The sequence below is a fragment of the Paramisgurnus dabryanus genome, chromosome 8 (genome assembly GCF_030506205.2).
Source record: "Paramisgurnus dabryanus chromosome 8, PD_genome_1.1, whole genome shotgun sequence".
Taxonomy (NCBI): Eukaryota; Metazoa; Chordata; class Actinopteri; order Cypriniformes; family Cobitidae; genus Paramisgurnus; species Paramisgurnus dabryanus.
In genome coordinates this window covers 40,640,503-40,660,398 of record NC_133344.1, presented here as the reverse complement: position 1 = coordinate 40,660,398, position 19,896 = coordinate 40,640,503, and the positions used below count along the sequence as shown (strand labels likewise).

Sequence of the window (19,896 nt, the reverse complement as noted above, 5' to 3'; positions counted from 1 at the left end):
AGTTCAGTGTGCGGATGCCCCTTTTTTTCCCAACATTAAATGACACATTAAATTAAGTACAATGCTAAAAACAAATCTTCAAATTCGTCTGATACAGGCTCAAACATAAGATCTGTTTACACACACAGAGCTACTGAACTGCTCTGAGAAACAGCCAATCAGAGCAGAGCTCAACATTATTATTTATGACCCTTAAAATAAGGTAATAATAGATCATTTCTTTCAACTATTTCTGGATCATGTTTTCACTTAATAAAGCCACATACCTTCTATGTAGATATCAGAGAACAACTTAACATATAATTTCAATGCATTCTTTGGCACCTTTAAGTTTATCAAAAGCCAGAAAACTTCAATTTTGATGCTAAATTTAACAGCACTCAGATGAAATTAAAAAGGTACATCTTGCCAAATGGCTTCATACAATTCACTCATCAGCAAATAACTCACCACGCATTGTAGTCAGCACAATTCATCTTTGTTCTTGAGGCAAGCGATTATTAAGCTATATTTAATGTAGTTTGGGTCTTGTTTTTCTATCCATGTTGAGCCTATCAAACGCACCTGGAGCTTGTTAAAAAAAAATCGTTTTTTTAATAAATTGCTTTGAACCGCCTTCCTCAAACAACATACACTGATCTGAAGAATAACACCAAAAAGTTAAAGGAACTTAAAACCGAATGAATATGAATATGATACAGTATGACAATCTCGGAAATCCATCTCATACTGGAAGAGCGGGCGTGCGGGTGCGCGCAGTCAATCACTGATCCGGCCACGCGGGCACGCGCTCGAAAGGGGCGGGGGAATGAAAAAAAAGAGAGCGAGTACAGGCTGATCTCTATCTCTCACAGACAGCTTTCCATGTTGCAACACACAGTGAAGAGGACGCGCTACACATCAAACCATCATGCGCGCAGCTTTCTGAAGCCGTTTAGCGATAGGGTAACGCATCTCTCATCGGTCTTTGTGTTGATGGATTAATGCGAATGGATGAGAATGGCTCTTAACGCTCACTGATCGTGTTTGTTTCAGGTGCGAGCGAGGGATGATGGCATAGTCCCGTGCGGAGCGCCGATGCTGCACGATGAGTGTAGCGCTGCAGGATTTACGAAATAACGTGAGTTTCACTGACGATTTTCATTACATCACTAGCCCATCTCACTGACTGAACGCGTGTGATCTTTATGAAAAACCAGAGCTGTTGGAAAACCTCAGCGCGTTTGTTTTTCCTGTTTACATTCGCTCGACCGTCTGTCTCGTATTGCGAGGACTGAAGTAAGGAAGCGCATTACAATATTCTACTTTACGCATCGAGTTTGTTATATTTTTTCACATTTTCGTTTTGCGTTTCGGTGTTTCTTTACACGTCCGGCTGAAAATATAAAACTGATTTGCAAATGGTTTTCGTTTCCTTTCGAGCAGGGCAAACTGAGTCATTATATGATAGCCTACTTTTAACGAACCCAAACAATTTATTTCGCATTAAACGCGTACACGTCAGTATCTATTTCTCGGTGACACGCGGTGGTTTTCTGGAATAACAGGGATTCCTGTCTAATTCACCACTCCGGTTTCCAGCGCAGGACCAACTGGTTTTAATTCCCTTCACTTTGTTCATCATGACTTTTTGATGGTTTGCCCGATTGTTTACAGGGAGTGGCCAGGAGAGCATCTTGAGTTGCACGCGCTTTTTATACTGGCGTACGTTTCCATGGCAACTAGAGCGCTGGGGGCGAGCGAGGAGAGTTGGTGTACCGTAGCAGTTTTAAAGGCACTGATTTGAACCAGAAACATTTTAGTCATGTTGGTTAAAAGTTTCCTCACATCCTATAGCAATCACAAGTTCTCTAAATGTATTTTTATAAATATATGTCCTCTGTGAAAGGCGTAGGACCATAACATTAATAACCAATTATTGCACTTGGACCGAATAAAATAATAGGACCAACGCAATTTTTGCTTCTCCTCTGTAAACTTGTTTCGCATATTACCACTGCTCACACATTATACGCGATGGTCAGTAGGCAGGGGCGCCGCCCTCTGAAGTTGGCCATATTACCAAAAAGTTAATTTTATAGTGCAAATTAATGTAAAATAAAATCATATTTCGTATTTCAAAATCAGTGTATCATATTTCACTGTTAGTCATGTTATCATAAAAAAATAAAAACTGAGTTTGTTGTGTTTGTGTCTCAGGTGCCACCCAAACGAGTGTGTATGTAGGTCAGTAAATTTGTTAGTATGTGGCCGAGCTGTAATTGGCTGGTTTCAGATCCGGTTTGGGGCGCACAGTGCTGCGCCCCAAACCCTCCCACTTTTGGTGTTAGCATTATTTTATTTTTTTTTTTTATGTTTTTGATGTAATGTGATTGGATTGTTCTCAGAGTCTAATAACCGCGTAGCAGATTGCCATGTAACTGATAGTTAGAGTACTTATCAGTGGAAGCAAGCAAAATATCTAGAGATGAAAGAAAATTGATTTTATTCTTACAAAATCATTCTTTACAAGGCTTTCAGTTGAAGAATAAATAGGATTAAGGAGCTTGGACCAGATTGAGCTGCAGGAAGTGATCGTGGTCGAGTTTACGCGGTGTGCTTTTGCAGCACAATGGCAAACAGAGTTAGTTAAAGTTAGCTGGATGCAATAAAAGGGGCTTGCGTTTCCAAGCGTAATTGGTGTGATTAGCCCCTAAGTCATGTCTTTTATTGTTTTCCCTGTTTGCTGATTCAAAGTCTGCGTGATGGACTACGTAAAATTTTGTGGCGCATTTGAGTTGCCTTTGCGTGGACATGATGCTCAGATAATCCGGTTTATTCCATGGCTTGGTCGACTTCGTTGCTTCCCGATGGAGTTTACAAGAGCACCACCGTGTTTAAGGGTACTTCGAGCTTTTGGACTCTATGTTGTCTGTTGTGTGTTATTGAAGTAAAAAAACAACTGGCCTGTGTGTCAACTTTACTGTGTGTGCTTACGTGTGTGTGTCAGATCGCGTTAACTAAAGTTTAATGGAAGAGCGCGAGATCAATCTCCAGAACAAAAGTAAAACTGTAACAAAATAATGACAGAGATTGAAAAAGTCTGCAACCTCTGGTGTGTGAATAATTACCTTGATTAGTTCATTACTACTAATAATAAACCCACATTATACTCAAATTTACAGATTCATAGTACATTCATTTCATGCTTTAACAGTTGACTTTAACTGTAACATTGTCAGGATTTTAGCTAACCAGTAATGATATTCATCACCTGATAAATGGCTATGTACAGTCTTACATTACTACACTTTAATTTTTGAGCACCAGCCACCACTGATCATACGTCATCAGCGTGTTGGCATGCAAACAAACTTTCCTGCTGAACTGACAAGTGGCACCTGTTGTTTCGAAATACATTTTTTAAAACAACCAGGAAAAAACACCTGGATTGGCCAAGAGCAAAAACCCGAAATCTGTAACTTTACTGCTTTTCCATGAGATGGAAACAGCTGCCTGTCTGAAAGGTTCTTTGCAGTGTTTCTTTTGGAAAGGAAAGTACGCGGTATGATTCTGTTGAGATGGATTCAGATTGTCTATTTTGATGAAACATTGTGTTGCTTATGTAGTGTTTGCGTACCTTTACGAATTTGTGTAAAGATTTTTATTTTTTCAAAATTACAAGCAAACTACTAGGTCTACACAAGCGAAAATGTGCTGTATCTTATTCCGATTAAAAACCATTGTATATCCCTGCTGAAAAAAACAGCATACCAGCAAGACCAGCATATGTTGTGTTTTGGTGCTGGTTTGCTAGTGAACACCAGCTAAACCAGCATCAAACCAGCATCAGCACCAGCATTAGCACCAGCTAAACCAGCACCAAACCAGCATTAGCACCAGCTAAACCAGCATTAGCACCAGCATCCCATGCTGGTCATACCAGCATATGTTGTGTTTTGGTGCTGGTATGCTGTGACCACCAGCTAAACCAGCATAGACCAGCATAATTCCTATGCTGGTCCATGCTGGTTTGATGCTGTTTTTTTCAGTAGGGATGTTTGTTAATTTAGTTATGTTATGCACTATGTACTGCAAAGTTTTCTCACCGGTGAATGAGACATGAGTGGGCTTCTGGTCTGTGGTCTTGCTTTAGATGGTGATTTGAATGGAGGTTGGGATCCTGATTTCAGTGCTAGTAAGCTAAAGTTAGCGTTTTTTAAACTCGCGCGCACATTGCCTTGTACAAGCGAGTGCATTTAGTTTTGTTTACCTTCATTTATGCGTGGTAATGTTTCACGACTTTTAGTTACGTTTGTGTATGTTAGAAAAACCAGAATACACACAGAACCACATTTTCAAATTTTTTAAAGAAATGCCAGCTTGTGTTTGCCAATAAAAACCTATTGTCAGGAAGCAAGTGTATTGTGTGCGTGCTGTCATGCGGTTGCTAAGGTTCTGTTGGATGGTTTCTAGATGATGCTAGTAGTCTCAGATCTCTATAATATTCCTTGTATAGTACCTGTCAGTCCAGGTCTGTGGGACTTTCTGGCCACCAACTGGGCAAAAATCCTAAGTCTGATCAAAATGAAAAGTTAAAGCACACCTCTTGTCAAATACGTTTAATTTCTTTTGAAAACATTTGCAATGTAAATGGGAAACACCACCTATGTCGCTGGAAATAATTTGCCTGAGATTAGTTAAGACATTACAGAATTAGTTCATTATTATCAGGCTTATTAAGATTGTTATGTGATTTAATAGAGAAATGTTGATTGTGTATAGGCCTAATACAGGCAATAATATAGGTAGCCGTAATAAATAAATGAATAAATAAATGTAAAGGAGCAGGAAATCAGTCACAATAAGGTTTAGTGTGGATTAAAATACCCCCCCCCCCCAGTTATGCCATCCTGGCGCCGGGCCTGAATAGTGAGCAATAAGCAGACACCACCGATAAGAGGAAGTCTTTCATGTTAAAGGAATAGTTTACCTTAATACTCATCCTTTTGCAATCACAGGTGTATATGACTTCATTCAGTTGAACACTAACAATAAATAATAATTTTAATATGAAAGTGTTGTCTTCTTATATGTGATCCAAAATCTTGATGCCACAGTAAGCACATCCATCCATCATTAAAGTTAGAAGTCGTATACATCTTTGATGTTATGATGATGAGTAAATTAGAAGATAATGATATCTGAAGTCAAGTTTTTTTATTTTATTTACACAGACTGAATGTGCACAGGCTTACGCAGTGCTGTTTCACTCATTTGATGGATCTCTGGTCTAATGAGCCACGGTCTGATATGTTGTAAATCAGTTACTGCTCGCAGATCCAGAGCTTTTCCAGAGAGCTTTGCTACTTGCATTGGAAATGTGTTTACGGACTGATGCACGTTATATACTGTGCACCACGATGATGTCAATTTGATTATTTGAAACATTGAAAACATCAGTAAAGATCTTTAACACTTACTTCTGCATACAGTGATGTGCATATGACATCAGAGTATCACCAAAGCTCTTTCAGATTTAACCTATTCTGCTCAATATCGATCACTGTTGATCGCCACGAAATGCATGTTGGTTAGAAAAGTGTCTGAGATGCGTCCGACTTGCTCTGATGTCAGAAGTTGTATAATTTAGTAGTGTAGACTTAAATGTTTACATCCCACTATTTACTAATAAGCCTTTTCCAGTACTTAACAGTTCACCATCGTTTCCTTATAACCATCTTCATGTAAATACATTTATTGGTATTTCAGTCGCATCAATTTCATGTGCAATAAAATACGCGAACACAATCTCTGCTGACATTTATGGTCGGCTGGACTGTGAGACTGAGGAAGTGTCCGACTTAAAAGCTCTTTTTTACTCCTTCCCTCACTGCAGCCGCCTGCTCTTGTCTAAATTTCAAGCGAGGCAAGGTGCATCTTAAACAAGCCTTAGATTGCTTTTAAATTGCTTTCGTGATACCTGGATGTCACATGTCGATCGGTCTGTGCAGTGCCACGTGAAGTTAAACACACCTGTGGTTTTTATGGCCGCAAAAGCAGATAGTAATGCTGCGTTCCAGGCAGGTTTTTGAGCACGTGAATTACGACTTCAAAACCACGACTTACGACTCTGAACTGGGAGTATGCGTTCCAGGCAGCCTGTAACCCATGTTTTTACGACCTTCTACCTCTGAAAGTGCACTGGAACGGCAGTCAAACCCGTGACTTCCCACCCGTGAACTCGTACTAGATCGATGAACTCCCAGTTCAGATTCGGGAGTCGTGGTTTTAAAGTCCTGATTTACGGGTTACAGGTTGCCTGGAACGCAGCATATGGATAACCAAGAAACTAAATCATTGACAAGCAACCCTATGAACACAGGCGGGACGATTTTCTTTGTAATTGATGCCCTAATTGTGTTCCTTATTTGCAATTTTCTTGCAAATTAAGTTACAAATGAAATGTTTTTCAAGGGTTTCCATGCATTCTGTAAACGTTGCTGATGTTTGATGTAGAGGTCTTCACAGGTCCAATTACATCCGAAAACCCAAGGTCTGAATCGAAACCAATTGGGAAACCAATAAGTTTGACGTGTGCCTCAGACACAGGTTTGTGGTGTTGTATTCGAGTCTGAGTCAAGACCTAGTCCAAAGAGGGTTGTCCGAGTCAAGACCGAGTCCAGAGAGGGTTGAGACCGAGTCCAGAGAGGGTTGAGTCCGAGTCAAGTCCTAGTCCAGAGAGGGTTGAGTCCGAGTCAAGACTGAGTCCATAGAGGGTTTAGTCCGAGTCAAGACCGAGTCCACAGAGGGTTTAGTCCTAGTCAAGACCGAGTCCAGAGAGGGTTGAGTCCGAATCAAGACCGTGACCAGAAAAGGTCGAGTCCGAGTCGAGACTGAGTCCACATAAAGTTGGGACTGAGAAAATTATGTGTAGTGCCTCTCTGCGTTTTAGGGCCACCATCTTATCATTTATGGGTAACAGCGGTTTATCTAATGCTTAAATCTCACTGGACAGGTGCGTTTTATTGCCATGCCATGAGGTAAAAGTCATGGCAGTGCAAAAACCTCCTCAGGTCTGACCATCTGACCTTGCGCCAGTCTGATGCGCGCAAAAAACCACCAATCACTGTTCGTGTCAATCTTACATCAGTTTAAAGAAACAGTAATATATATTTTAAAAGAGACTCGTGTGGACTCGAGAATAAGTCCGATTCAAAATGTATTAGAGTACACAAAATGCTCACAAGTTCATGACAAGACCAAGACCATTAAAATATGGTATCGAGACAGAGTCCAAGACTGAGTCCGAGTCTCGAGTACTACAACGCTGCGGGTTTGGTATGAATGAGCGGCCTTGGTTCTCGGGTAATTTAAAATTAATTTGTTTTGTCGAACGGTCCCGAGAAGACTCAAACTATCTTGCATGTGTGCATCGTGTCCTTTTTCAACCCCTGCTCTGTTTGGCAAGAGTGCTTGCGACATCGTGTGACTGGCGGTAGCTTCATTTTCGTTAAGCCAGACGTGTTAATCACTTTTTAAATGCGCATTTTAGCAGGTATCTTCATGTTGTTGTCAGATAACAAAGGAAAATAAATGGAGCAGGGGCCAAGTCCAGTCAGCTTGAATAAAATTGCTACTGGGTCATGTCGGACTCTTATTTGGGGGGGGGGGGTCTTGGGTCGGGTCTTTAAAAAATGATTTATGCACATTGGGTGATTTTGGTCATTTCAAGTCGGGTAATTTTTTTGGACCCAAGAAGAACCTTTGATGTAGCAGAAGAAAATGCTGGCTTGCCCAGAAACTTATTGAATTATATGGTCATGAAGATTACAGTGTTACATAACCAGCATCGTCCTGTTTGATGTTTTTCCTTCTTTTCTAGTATCTCCATCAGCACTTTTCAGGAGAATATTAACCCATACCCATTTAAAACCTTAAATGTGACCCTGTCTGTGAAATCCAAATTAAAGTCTCATTTAATGATGACACAATGATGAGATTTGGAGCATAACAATTTGGTTTCAGTCTTTGACATGACCTTGCTGAGGCAGTATTAAAGAGATCAAGATTGTATTTTCACGGAATGTCTTAGAAAACAGTAAATAAAAATTGACATTAGCTGGGTTTTTCATTGATAGGGTCACTTGTAATACTATTTTGAAGCTTACCAACACAAAGAGCCATTGTCTCTGTTTCTGTCGATATTGGCCATCTAAATGCATCTTTAAGCTACTGAATATATAGAAGCTGATGTTAACTTTACATTATAGTCGCAAACTCCATACATTTTAGCACTGGCCTTGGTAATGCATATTGTGGTACGGTAGTAGTTGTAAATATATTTTTGTAAGTAGCAGTCATCCTTTTGGAACTAGGAACAGCTTCTCAAATCCCAATCCAAACCAGTGTAGGAGAAACCCAACACTGGCACCACATCAGAAGGACAGAGAAAGAGACTCAAGGGTGCGGTTTGCTGTGGGAAAAGCCCGTTGTTAAGCTCACTGAAGGTGGAGTGCACTCTCTAGTCCTCCTCTGTGTGACCCCTGAAGCATTTGCTCAGGGCTTGGGAGCATTGGTACATCCTGCCATTGGGTGTGTGAAAGCAGGGAGATGGCCACACTTTCCTGTCTACGCCAAGACTCCATCTGTACCGGTGTGTGTAAGTGTGTTTGTGTGTTCAGGGTCCAAGCTAAGGTCAACAATCCACCGTCTCGGTCTACATCAGATGTTAGTTTGAGAAGGTCATCTTAGACAGGTTTTTTCTTTCGAGGGCAGTTTGTTTTCACCCTCGCAAAGAAATATCAAAACTCTTTAGACTGAAGTATATCCTAGGTAGAGGTGATCTGACTGCTATATGTCAGAGGATTGTGGGTAACCTGGAAAACAAAAACCCTTTAGGCACTCTGTTGGTACAGTAGTAAGCTTGTAACACACCAATGTCAAATCTGATGCAGTGGTTCTTGAAAAGCAGACTGTCAAAAGGCATGGGCTTGAAATAAAATTATTTTTTTTATGATAATTGCATATTCCCATCTATAACTTCTTCATGCATTTTTTTTTCTCTCCTTGTTCTTATTATTTTAATCTGTTCCCATCGTTTGGTTGCTTAACATTCTGCCAGCTCTGCACTGCAGTACCTGAAAGCTGGCCTGAGAATGACAGGAGAGAGAGAGAGAGAAAGCGAGAGAGAGAGACAGAGAAAGAGAGATTGTTAAACATGTACATCATATCTCATTAATTTTGAGATTGTCTGATGACTCTTAGATTTTAACTAAGATGACTAGAGAGCATTTTCTGAGAATAGTGTGTTGATTTTTTGTTGTTGTTTTTTAAGCATAAATCTAACAGAAAAGAGGTTTGTATGTTACTCACACTCAAGCTCTCCTAGGTGTACATGACTTTCTTCTTTCAGCCAAACACATTAAGAGTTAAATTAAATAATTTCCTGGCATTTTCAGCTTTATAATGGCATTGGATAGTGGCCATTTTTACTATGCATTCATATCAGACACGAATAAATCATGTTATTCGAACGTGAAATCCAGATGCGAATACGCTCAATTTGCCTCAAGTCTCATAGAAAAGAGACATGGTCTGGGAACCCTATGCTCATTTTCTCATATTTGAGGCATGGTTTGCGAATGTCCAGAGCCGTTTATTGGGGGCTACGAATGTCTATCAAATGTGTCTGTACGTAGCTCATAGCTAATCATTTCAATTATACCAGATGACGTATGTAGAGCGACATCATTCAAGCATCAGCAACTGAAAACTATGCAACTAAACCGGTAGCTGTATATTGATATTGAAAAGCAACACAACTCAGTGGCACTGTGACAACCACAGTACTGGCATAATGACAATATGATATTAATAAATACCACTTACCATTTAGAAGTTAAATGGACTTCGTCGTCGACGCCTAGCAGGTCGGTCCTATAAAACTCTGTGGCAAACATCCTTCTTGGATATGAAATTGTTTAATGCCAAAGTTGCTCTTTTTTAAATAATCTTGCGTTCAAAACTACTTGGAACACTGTCTAAGGCTGCATTGAAAAGTAAACTTCACGTCTGCTGCCATGTTGGATAAACAAAACTGCTTCTGTGTGTCGCATAGACGTCGTCATTGTCTTGCCGTCCCCTCTGCGTTCTGTGATTGGTTTCCTATTTGAGGCGAAAAATTGGTCCATGGTTTCCATGCTAGACCTGCAGCGTGAATAAATTTGCGCGCAAGGCAGCATGGGGAAATGGTGTCCACATACAGTGGCAATGATTTTTTTTCCTCTATTGATGTTACGTATTTCTGCCTTCTCTCGCTACGTCATACTCACATCACTACTAGAGAAAACTCATACACCACAAGCTGCTGCTACTTCTTCGTTTGTGGGTTTACTGGCCAAGCTGCTGCTTCTTCGGCTGCCGCACTACTTCTGTGGGTAACACGCGTAAATACTGCCTACTAGCGGTCTGCATGTGTAAGTGAATGTCGACACAGGCGATGACGCAGAAATTTTAATGAAAACCAGCGTGTAGCCTACGTTGTTGAGCCTACCCTGTAGGACCTGCGCACAACTATAATGAACCCTTAAAGGTCAGGATGAAGGGTGACCTAATGTTACAAAAAGACATTTAGTAACTGTATGGATTAGTTTTTATGGATAGATGCGCTTTTTATGGAGCACTAATAGGGTACTTATCTAATGCCATTATAAAGCTTAAAAGAGACAGGCTATTATTTACTATAACAAATGTCATATACACCAAGAATAGCTTGAAGGTGAGTAAGTAAATGTGGGCAAATGTTCTATTCCTTAAGTAAATTAATCTTGTGTTTTACATACTTTTGTTAGAAAACAAACAAATACTAAGTACAATGCTACACACACACCGACGCGCACAGACACCTGTGTAAAAGCTTAGACAACAGGAGGGAAGCTATTTGAAGTCTGTCAGGGTTACACAAGCAGAAATTTACAGGAAGGCAGGAAGCAAGCAGTTAATAGATGACGATAGCCTGTGAAGAACAGCTTTACATCAGAGTATGACGTTAGGACGGCTCCCTCCCATGATTTCTGTGGTGCATTTCCAGCGTAACTGAGAAAAGCAGCATGAATCTGCCTAATTTGCTTATCTTACGCTCAACAGTCCCAAATCCATTTAAAATGTGTGATGGTCAACAGTTTTGTGCGTAAGAGAGAATCGTGACGGCTCGTGAAGGTCTGGCTCTTAACTTAAAGGAGAAAAGGTGACGTTTTGCGTGATCTTATTTCGTTGTCCTGCTGCACAGAGAACGAGAGAGATAGTCCTGCAAATACTCTTTGCACTTCATTTATTCCTTTTTTCTTCCTTCCTTCCCTCTGTTTATCCTCCCTTCTTCCTCTCATGGTCTGCATGCAGTGAATGAAGTAACCTTGATGCCCAGATCAGTGACGTCATTCAAGGCTCCCCGGGGAAAACACTGCTCTCTCTCTCTCTCTCTCTCTCTCTCTCTCTCTCTCTCTCACTCTCTCTCTCTCATTCACAGACGTACACATTTGCACACACATTTGTCCTATGTAATCGGTGATATGCTCCAACTGAGGGTGGCATGTCAAACAAAACAGTGAAGCAAAGAGGAACCACAAATTCTCATGTCACAAAGAGCAAACATCTTTTGTTGAATTTTTTTACTCCCATCTATGGCTACATTTACACCACAGATTAATTAGGCCCAAATCTAATATATTCCTGTGTGAACAACAAACATTGTAATACATACAATAGGTCACTTTCATTGTTTGAGATCAAAAGTTTGAGACCTTTTTTGAATGTTTTTCCAATTTTCTGATCTAATTCAAAACAACTGTAGTGATTTTGGGAATTTGAGAATACCGCCTGCAGTTCCGACTCATGACTGGGATCTTTTATTGTTGGGGCCACTCTATCATTCAGTTTTAAATTATCTGCAAATCGAACTGGGCCTTGTTTATAAAACATTTGTCACAAAAAAAATCCAAAAACAAACAAACACACTTGCACAACTGCTGCTGCCCCAGAAAAACAAACTACATCCACTGTTCCCTTAAGGTTTTTGGGAAGATGAACAAGGGCATATTTCCCTCACAACCAAAAACATACTTCTTTGGTGACATTTGTTTATTTCGTAATTTAAAAACGAAACAACAAATCTTTCTCGAGCAACTCCTGTGCAGTGCTGCCGATGTTTTCCATAACCCGAATGAAGCATGTTGATGGGCGTGCGATTGCTCTCCTCTGTTGGATGCGTGTGCTCTCTCTTCCAAGGGAAGTGCCCATATAAGGAATTCCGCCCCTTTATGACATCATAGAGGACCATACTCGAAAGAAACTTTCTGAAACTAATTCAAACTATTATAGAGTGTATTCTGCACAGATAAACTAGTTTTTTAAATGTAAAAAAATTAACTTTTAACCGTGTTAAAGGGATATTTCACTTTCATTAAAAATTTACTAACCCCTATGTCATCCAAGATGTTTGTGTCTTTCTTTGTTCAGTCAAGAAGAAATAGTTTGACTGTTTTTTGAGGAAAACATTCCATTTTTCTCCATATAGTGACTTTAATGGACCTCAACAGTTTATAGTTTCAATGCAGTTTAAAATTGCAGTTTCAGTTATGGCTGTCAAAAGATTAACTTCGAATAATTGCATACAAAATTAAAGTTTGATTTTGCATATAATATTTGTGTGTAATTAATATATATATATATATATATATATATATATATATATACAAATACACACGCATACATGTATTAATCTAAGAGAATTTGTATTTATGTATATATATTTTTTATTTATATTCTAAAATGTATCAACATGTAAATGTTTCTTATATACAGGCATGTGTGTATATTAATATATACAAAATAATTACACACAGTGCACACACAAATATCGGGATTTAACTTTAGACAGCCATAGTTTCAATGCAGCTTCAAAGGGCTCTAAACGATTCCAACTGAGGCATAGGGTCTTATCTGGCAAAACCATTATCATTTTCACAAAAAAGTATTTTTTAACTTGTGATGCGCCAGCGCGACCTTGCAAATTATGTAATCAAATCAAAAGGTCATGTGAAACATACATGAAATGCACATTTGCGGACCATAAGGATCATTCCACATACAACAACATCAGAATGGTCCTGTTTCTCTACACTTGTTAATAGTGGAGTGGTAGTTTCGCATACGTCATGCGTGACCTTTCCATGTGATTACTTAATACGGCTAGTGCATGAAAATGACAATCATTTCACTAGATAAGACCCTTATGTCTCGGTTGGGATTGATTGGAGCCCCTTGAAGCTGCGTTGGAACTGCAAACTGTTGAGGTCCACTTGCACTATATGGAGAAAAATCCTGGAATGTTTTCCTCAAAAAAATGTATTCTCGACTGAACAGAGACATAAACATCTTGGATGACATGGGGGTGAGTAGTGTTGTCACAGTACCAAAATTTCAGTATTCAGTACTGATATCAGTAAAAATGTACGGTTTATTTACCAATTACAATAAGGTGCAGATATGTGTTGCTTAAATTTTGATAAACACTACGTTAAGAACAAAAGTTAGAACAAACCTACAATAAAATATAACTGGATTAAAAGCTATTGATTTAAATTTATTTTAATTTCATATAATAAAAACAATGCCTTTATTGATTTTCTTAATGCACGTTCCCAGTCCTATCGTGCATGTATTATTGTTATTCTAAAGGGAAAAATTGTCGTCATAATCTTTCATTAAAATATAATTTAACTTGCTCTGCCACCTGGCTTCAAGTCCTGTCCTAGATTTGTCTAGTTATACTGTTTCACTCGGGCTGAAGTGAGAATGTGTGGGTGGATAAGCTCAGGTGTTTTATACATGTGGATCAGTTTACAAGTGTAAGCTGTTCAAAACAATCACATGGACAAACCTCAGATTTCAGCAGATAGTCAAAATTGGTTACTTGGCTTGTAGTGTTACTATAGTGATTACGGCAACCAACCATTACCTAAACTGATCGAAGGTTTGATATCCAAACCGCATCCCTGATGCAACGTTTGCTTTCTTAAACGCCACCTCACAGCGGGTTTTCATATATTGTGCTTATTGGTTTACAGCTAAAGGGGCCACGCTCGTGTGAAGTGCGCTCAAGTGCCTAACTGCATCAGGGCATGATGGGCCGCCGGCACCGAACAGAATGGCCTTTTGTACAACAACAGTACGGTTCTGTGTCTGTACTCTTTACCCATCCACAATAGAAAGCTCCTCTAATGGTGCAGGAGTGTTAAACACACTGGAAGCAGGCTAGCCTAAATGAAGTCCTTATGAATGAGCGACTTGCAGACTGTGGGAAATGGGGAGGGGTGTTGTGAATGAGGTACTGTGAAGGGAATATACTGTATATATGGAAGGGTTGCAGTTTTTTATGTAATGTGTCCTGTAAATAGCTTGATGCAAATGCACGTCATACATGCTGGGATGGCTGACCTTAAATAGAAACTGATGGTGGTTCAGACTACAGAGTCAAATGGTGCCACTTGTGCAACACTTCACAATGTCCTGAAATTGTTTTTTTTTGGTCCTTCGTGATGGGTTTTATCACATGTAGGGATTCACCCACACCACTTTTTCCGTTACCATTCTGATCCCAGTATTCTAATCCGATACTTCTGTATTTTTCTTCAACAATTTAAAATCACACACACAGAATCAAAAGAATGTTAAATGTGTAAAGTACTTTCTTTTGCATCTAGTATAATTTTATATTTTATATAATTGAAAATTATTTACAAGTTACAAGAACATCAGTGTTGGGCGGCACGATTGCCGCAAAAACGCGCTATTCGTGTCAATCGCGTGTTAGCGCAAGTTGAAAATACTCAACTCAAGCGAAAAATTTGCATGACACAAAGTTAAATCCCGAGAGTAATCGAAAGCGAGGAATGCGATGCTTTTGCGTTTGGTGTGTACGCAGCATTAGTGTGCAGATGGTTGTGTTTGGGAGTGATGCGCTTGACCTTTCCTTTGCGCTTATGCACATCCCGTGTGCAGAATTTATGTGCCTAAATCATTAAATATCTTTAAACATGCGCATGTTCCTTCAATCGTACGATTATGCTTAGTATTTATCAGAATAAAGCAATCAACAGGCCCGTGGTATAAGCATATTTATATTGCTGTTCTTCAAACCTTTGCTTTTTAAAATGCATGTTACAAACGACTCAAACTAACAGTGATTTTAGATTGATGAGGACTTCAGAATCGATATCGGACAAATTACCGATACTCCCCTAAGTTATTAGTTATTAGGAGAATATTAAGAAGATTTGAATTTAGTGCATAAAAACGTTTCTGGGGATTTTATATAATACTTTGTCCTTTTAATAGCTTGACAGTCCACAGGTAACACACCGTATCGGAATTAGATCAGTCCTGTTAGTCCGATACCCGATCCAGCATAAAGGTCACCAGGTATCGGATTGGTGATATCTAATCACTATTGTGATGTTGACCAAGCTTGCATAATAAAAGAAAGACAATGCCGTTTGCTGTTAGGTGGAATTATGCAGTGGAGCAAAGTTTTGTGGAGTTATGGCAGCAATACTCCTGCCTTTATTATTTTTGATTACGCTTCTGTTTCCGGACATCGTTCACCAAGTTTGGCTGCTCAATGACATCACGTATATCATAATAGATGGCAAGTGAAATGTCGTGAAGCAGAGTGTAGTCTGACATTTCTGGTCCATGATACAAGAACAGTTTTTGAGTCAGAACTGCTTAATCTTACACCGTGTCATTTACTCATCCTTAGGGCGTTCCAAGCATTTATGATTAGTCTTTTGTGGAGCACGAAATAAGACATTTTTGCTCTTTTCCATACAGTAAAAGAAAAATACAGTAGTAACCTAGCCAAATGTAGCCCACATGAATTATACACTTTATTTAGGATTTAACATTTCTGGAAACTTTCCATGGGAACTTAAATTGGGAAATTTTGTGGAAAATTCCAAATTGGAAACTTATGGGAATTTACAGAAATTTATGGGAATTGTTTGAAAATTTTGATAAATGTATTTAAACGATATCATATAAACATTTTGTTTGGTCTTGAGCGGAAATGCATGCAAGGTAATACAAATTTTGAAGATTCTTGATACTTAGACATTTTTTTGCTCATCCTTCTATTGTGAATGATTTCTTAAGGTTTTTGATCAAATAAATGCAGGCTTTATAAGCATAAGAGACTTCTTTTTAAAATCATTAATAATAGTAATGTGTCCAAACCTTTGGGTGGTACAGTAGTTCTGTACGATAACAGAAACCTGGCTAGCAAAATGTAGAAGAAAGAGCATCACAGCTTGAGCTATGATAGCTAGCCACATACATTTTCAATAAAATAGTGCTAGCTTACATTTAGATAAATGATTTGCTGGCTTCAAGAAATGATCTGTGCATGTTATGGAAGAATACAAGTACATGCAGGGAGCGTGGCCTCCGTGGTCCTTCAGTAAGCAGTGTTCTGTATGTATGTGACTGAGGAATGTGCAAGGTAGAAAATCAACTAAAATCTTGTTGTTGATGCTGCAATTGTTTTACTACATTTAAGTTCCCTATTATAGGCCACTCTGCATTTTTTTCAAAATTCCAAGTTTATTCCCATTAATTCCCATATATTCCCATGGAAAGTTTCCAGCCTTGAAAATTCCCAGAATTTTGCAACCCTAACTATATTACAAATGTTCTGGAGCCATTCAGTAAATGATTGTGTAATAAGTATTGTGACCCAAATTACACTGTAATGTTACACGCCTGTTCACCTTCCACTTTTGTTGTATGAACTTTATTAGTGCATATTTAAGATGGCAAATAAACCATTTCCTAAACATTTTATTTAATTGCTAAGGGGTAGTAAGAGATAATACAGGAAATGATTTGAAGAACTGGGCTTGGGAAACGATGTATGCCAGATTTAATTCAATCAGCACCACAGCCTGATGCATGTGACCACACGGACAGCGTGTTAAACTCTTTAAATCTTCCTCTTTTAGTTTCTTGAGCATTATTTTGATTGGCTTAAACCTTTCCATTTATTTTGTCATGTCAGAGGTAACAAGCAGCCCCCCAGGCAGTTTTCGTAGGTGGAACTGTTTACTTTCTCACTATCGTCATTCCGTCTAAAAACTTCCCTGTTGTTTCTCACTTATCCGCCCCGCCTCCTTTCCTCTCAGACTGTGATGTGTATTTTCTTACTCCCCTGCAAATGTTTTTGTCTGTTTACTCGTCCTCTCTTACTTTTTCGATCTTTCCCTGAGAGTGTTTTGCTTGTGTTTATGGTCTTTCTGAAGGAGGCCACCCACCAAACTGAGTTAGAAAGAGAGAGAGAGTGAGAGGCTTGACAACTTTATTTAAAAACAATTTTCAACACTGTTTACATCAGCAACTTACAGATAGGGTAAAATAAAATTTAAGACCAGCTGCCTCTTATCAACAACACATAAAACATCTTTGACATCTCTTTTTAGTCTTTTAGCGACTCGTTTCCTAAATAGGCATGCACATTACTCCGGGTTTGACTGCACTGCCTACCGCTTTAATACAGTATTAATTTTAAAAAGGTCTATTATTTGTTTTACATTTCTTGCAGAATCAGGCACCCCATAAACACAAGATCACTCACATCTAGAGATTCTGATTTACTTTATGTCCCCAAAACAAGCCATAAAACCAGAGGTGATCGTGCTTAAAATAAGCATATCTCTGTCTTTTTCTGTCAGAGTCCAATAAATTATGCATCATTCTGAAGTTTTTAGGGAATGTAAAAATAACAATACATAAAAAAAATCATAAATGGGTCTCATTTTGGTCACATGTTTATTTTCATTGGGAATCAACATTTCATGATGTTTATTACCTATTCTATTTTAGGGCTGGGCAAAAAAAACGATTTTTCGGTTAATCGTTTTTTAAAACGTGGTTGATTAAAAATCGATTCTCAAAGAGCAGAATCGATTTTTTTTCCCAAAATTTCACCATCCGTACTATAAAATTGCAACCTTTGATTCATCCCTGCTTGCAGATTGACAGTTTTGTGGTTCCTTTAAAAACATTAACAGACACATCTTCTTTCTTACTGAAAAAATATATTTTGCACCCACTATACAAAACTTGTTCTGACAAATTCTTCATATTAAGACCTTCCAATCTATTACTTTTTAGAAACAAGTGCTCTACTGTACATTTTCATGCATCCTTTGCACAAAACCTACATTCCAACTTCTCGATTCAAGAGTGCCACATGTTTGTCCATAGCTATTGCCCCATGAATAATCTTCCATTGCAGATCCGCTGTTCGCTTCTGTACAACTCTGGAGTTTAAAGTAACAAAATTGAACTTGCTGACTTATCCCCTTGCCTCTCACCAACAAGAGCAGTGATTTCAATTTTGGGGAAATCTGGCATGCGTCTCATATTAGAATACACCAATATATTTTCTGTAACTGCTTGGTAAGGCATCATAAATGTCTTCCACCAACTTTTCTGTCAGTTGTGAGGACGTTAAAACCGGTTACTTCTTTGAGGCTTTCTACCAATATTATTCATAATTCAAGAGTTGCCCCAGCTTTAAAATATCATTGCTTTTTAACCAAGACAGATGCCTTGTCCGAATCATTGGATTACAAAATTGTATCCAGCTCCATGGTTCATAAAATTCTCTATCCACTTTTAAAACTGTTCTCCAAGAGTGCAACATTGACCGATAAATGTAGGCAATCCCAGATATGTTCACTTTCTCCAAATCCATTGAAAACAGATGTCTGTCAAATCCAATACTGCCAACCATTTGTGAAATCGCATTTGCAGTCTGAACCCAAGCCAAAACCATACGATACAAGAGTCTCTGTGCTGCTTGTATTCTGAAAGCAGGAATCTTACTTTGGACATCTACTAGACTCTGATCTCTCTGATAAATGGGAAGAGAGAGTGCTGCTGCACGAATCTAGTGCTTCGTTCCAGAGAAAGTCCACAAACATCCTTTCTATTTTGAAAATCATTTCATCAGGTGGTTCCTTTACAAATAGTCTATGCCATAAGGTAGAGGCGACCAAGTTGTTTATTTACTAGTGCTGGGCAAAGATTAATCTAGATTAATCGCATACAAAATAAAAGTGAGTTACACACTAATCATTAAGACACCAAAGTAGTCAGAAAACGGCAGCATTTTTTTATAAGATAATTCCCATTCATTCATCCCTGCATTTTCAAAACTGGCTTATCCTATGCACTGCACACCCTGTATAGATGGCCAGTTCATCACAGAACACACACAGACACAAACACTCACACCCACAAACCTAAGGGCAATTTCGTCATTTGAATTTACCTCATCTGCATGTTTTTTGATGGGGGGGGGACTGCTGTACCAGAAAGACACCCACACATGGAAAACATCCACATAGAAAGGAACTCTCAAACTGTGAAGCAACAGTGCTAACCACTAAACCACTATGTTGCCCAGCATTTTAGTCACCATAATTAAAGAAAAATCATGTGTAATTAACATTTTAAACTAACATATTTAACTTTTACTATTACATATCTCAGGACTTCATAATAAATTAAAATAATATTGATAGCAAATAGATTGAGGAATACTAAGAAGGTGGAGAAGTAACTTTAAAAGTGAATGAGGTGGAGGCCCCTGGTCAATAAGGACCCAATAAATGCATTAAATAAACATGCAGACAGTTGTTCCAGCATTTATTCCAGCATGGAATAGTTTACTTCTTAAAAATAACCTTCTAACATTTTTAATACTTAATTTCCAACTGGTAATTTTAGAGGCCCTAGTCCATCCCTCCACTGACCAATAATAAGGCTCTCACCTTTTTCCCAATTTAATCTGGCTGA

General features: G+C 38.7%; 1 protein-coding gene across 1 annotated transcript in view; it reads left to right on the top strand.

Annotated features, from left to right (window-relative positions):
• Positions 1 to 817: 817 nt before the first annotated feature.
• Positions 818 to 19,896, top strand: part of ece2b (endothelin converting enzyme 2b) — a 77,237-nt gene continuing 58,158 nt past the window's right edge. Inside the window, exons 1-2 of the mRNA XM_065281820.2 lie at positions 818 to 945; positions 1,036 to 1,120. Of these exons, the coding sequence (XP_065137892.1) occupies positions 1,088 to 1,120 (33 nt within the window). The 5' untranslated portion in view covers positions 818 to 945; positions 1,036 to 1,087. The remainder of the gene's footprint in view (positions 946 to 1,035; positions 1,121 to 19,896) is intronic.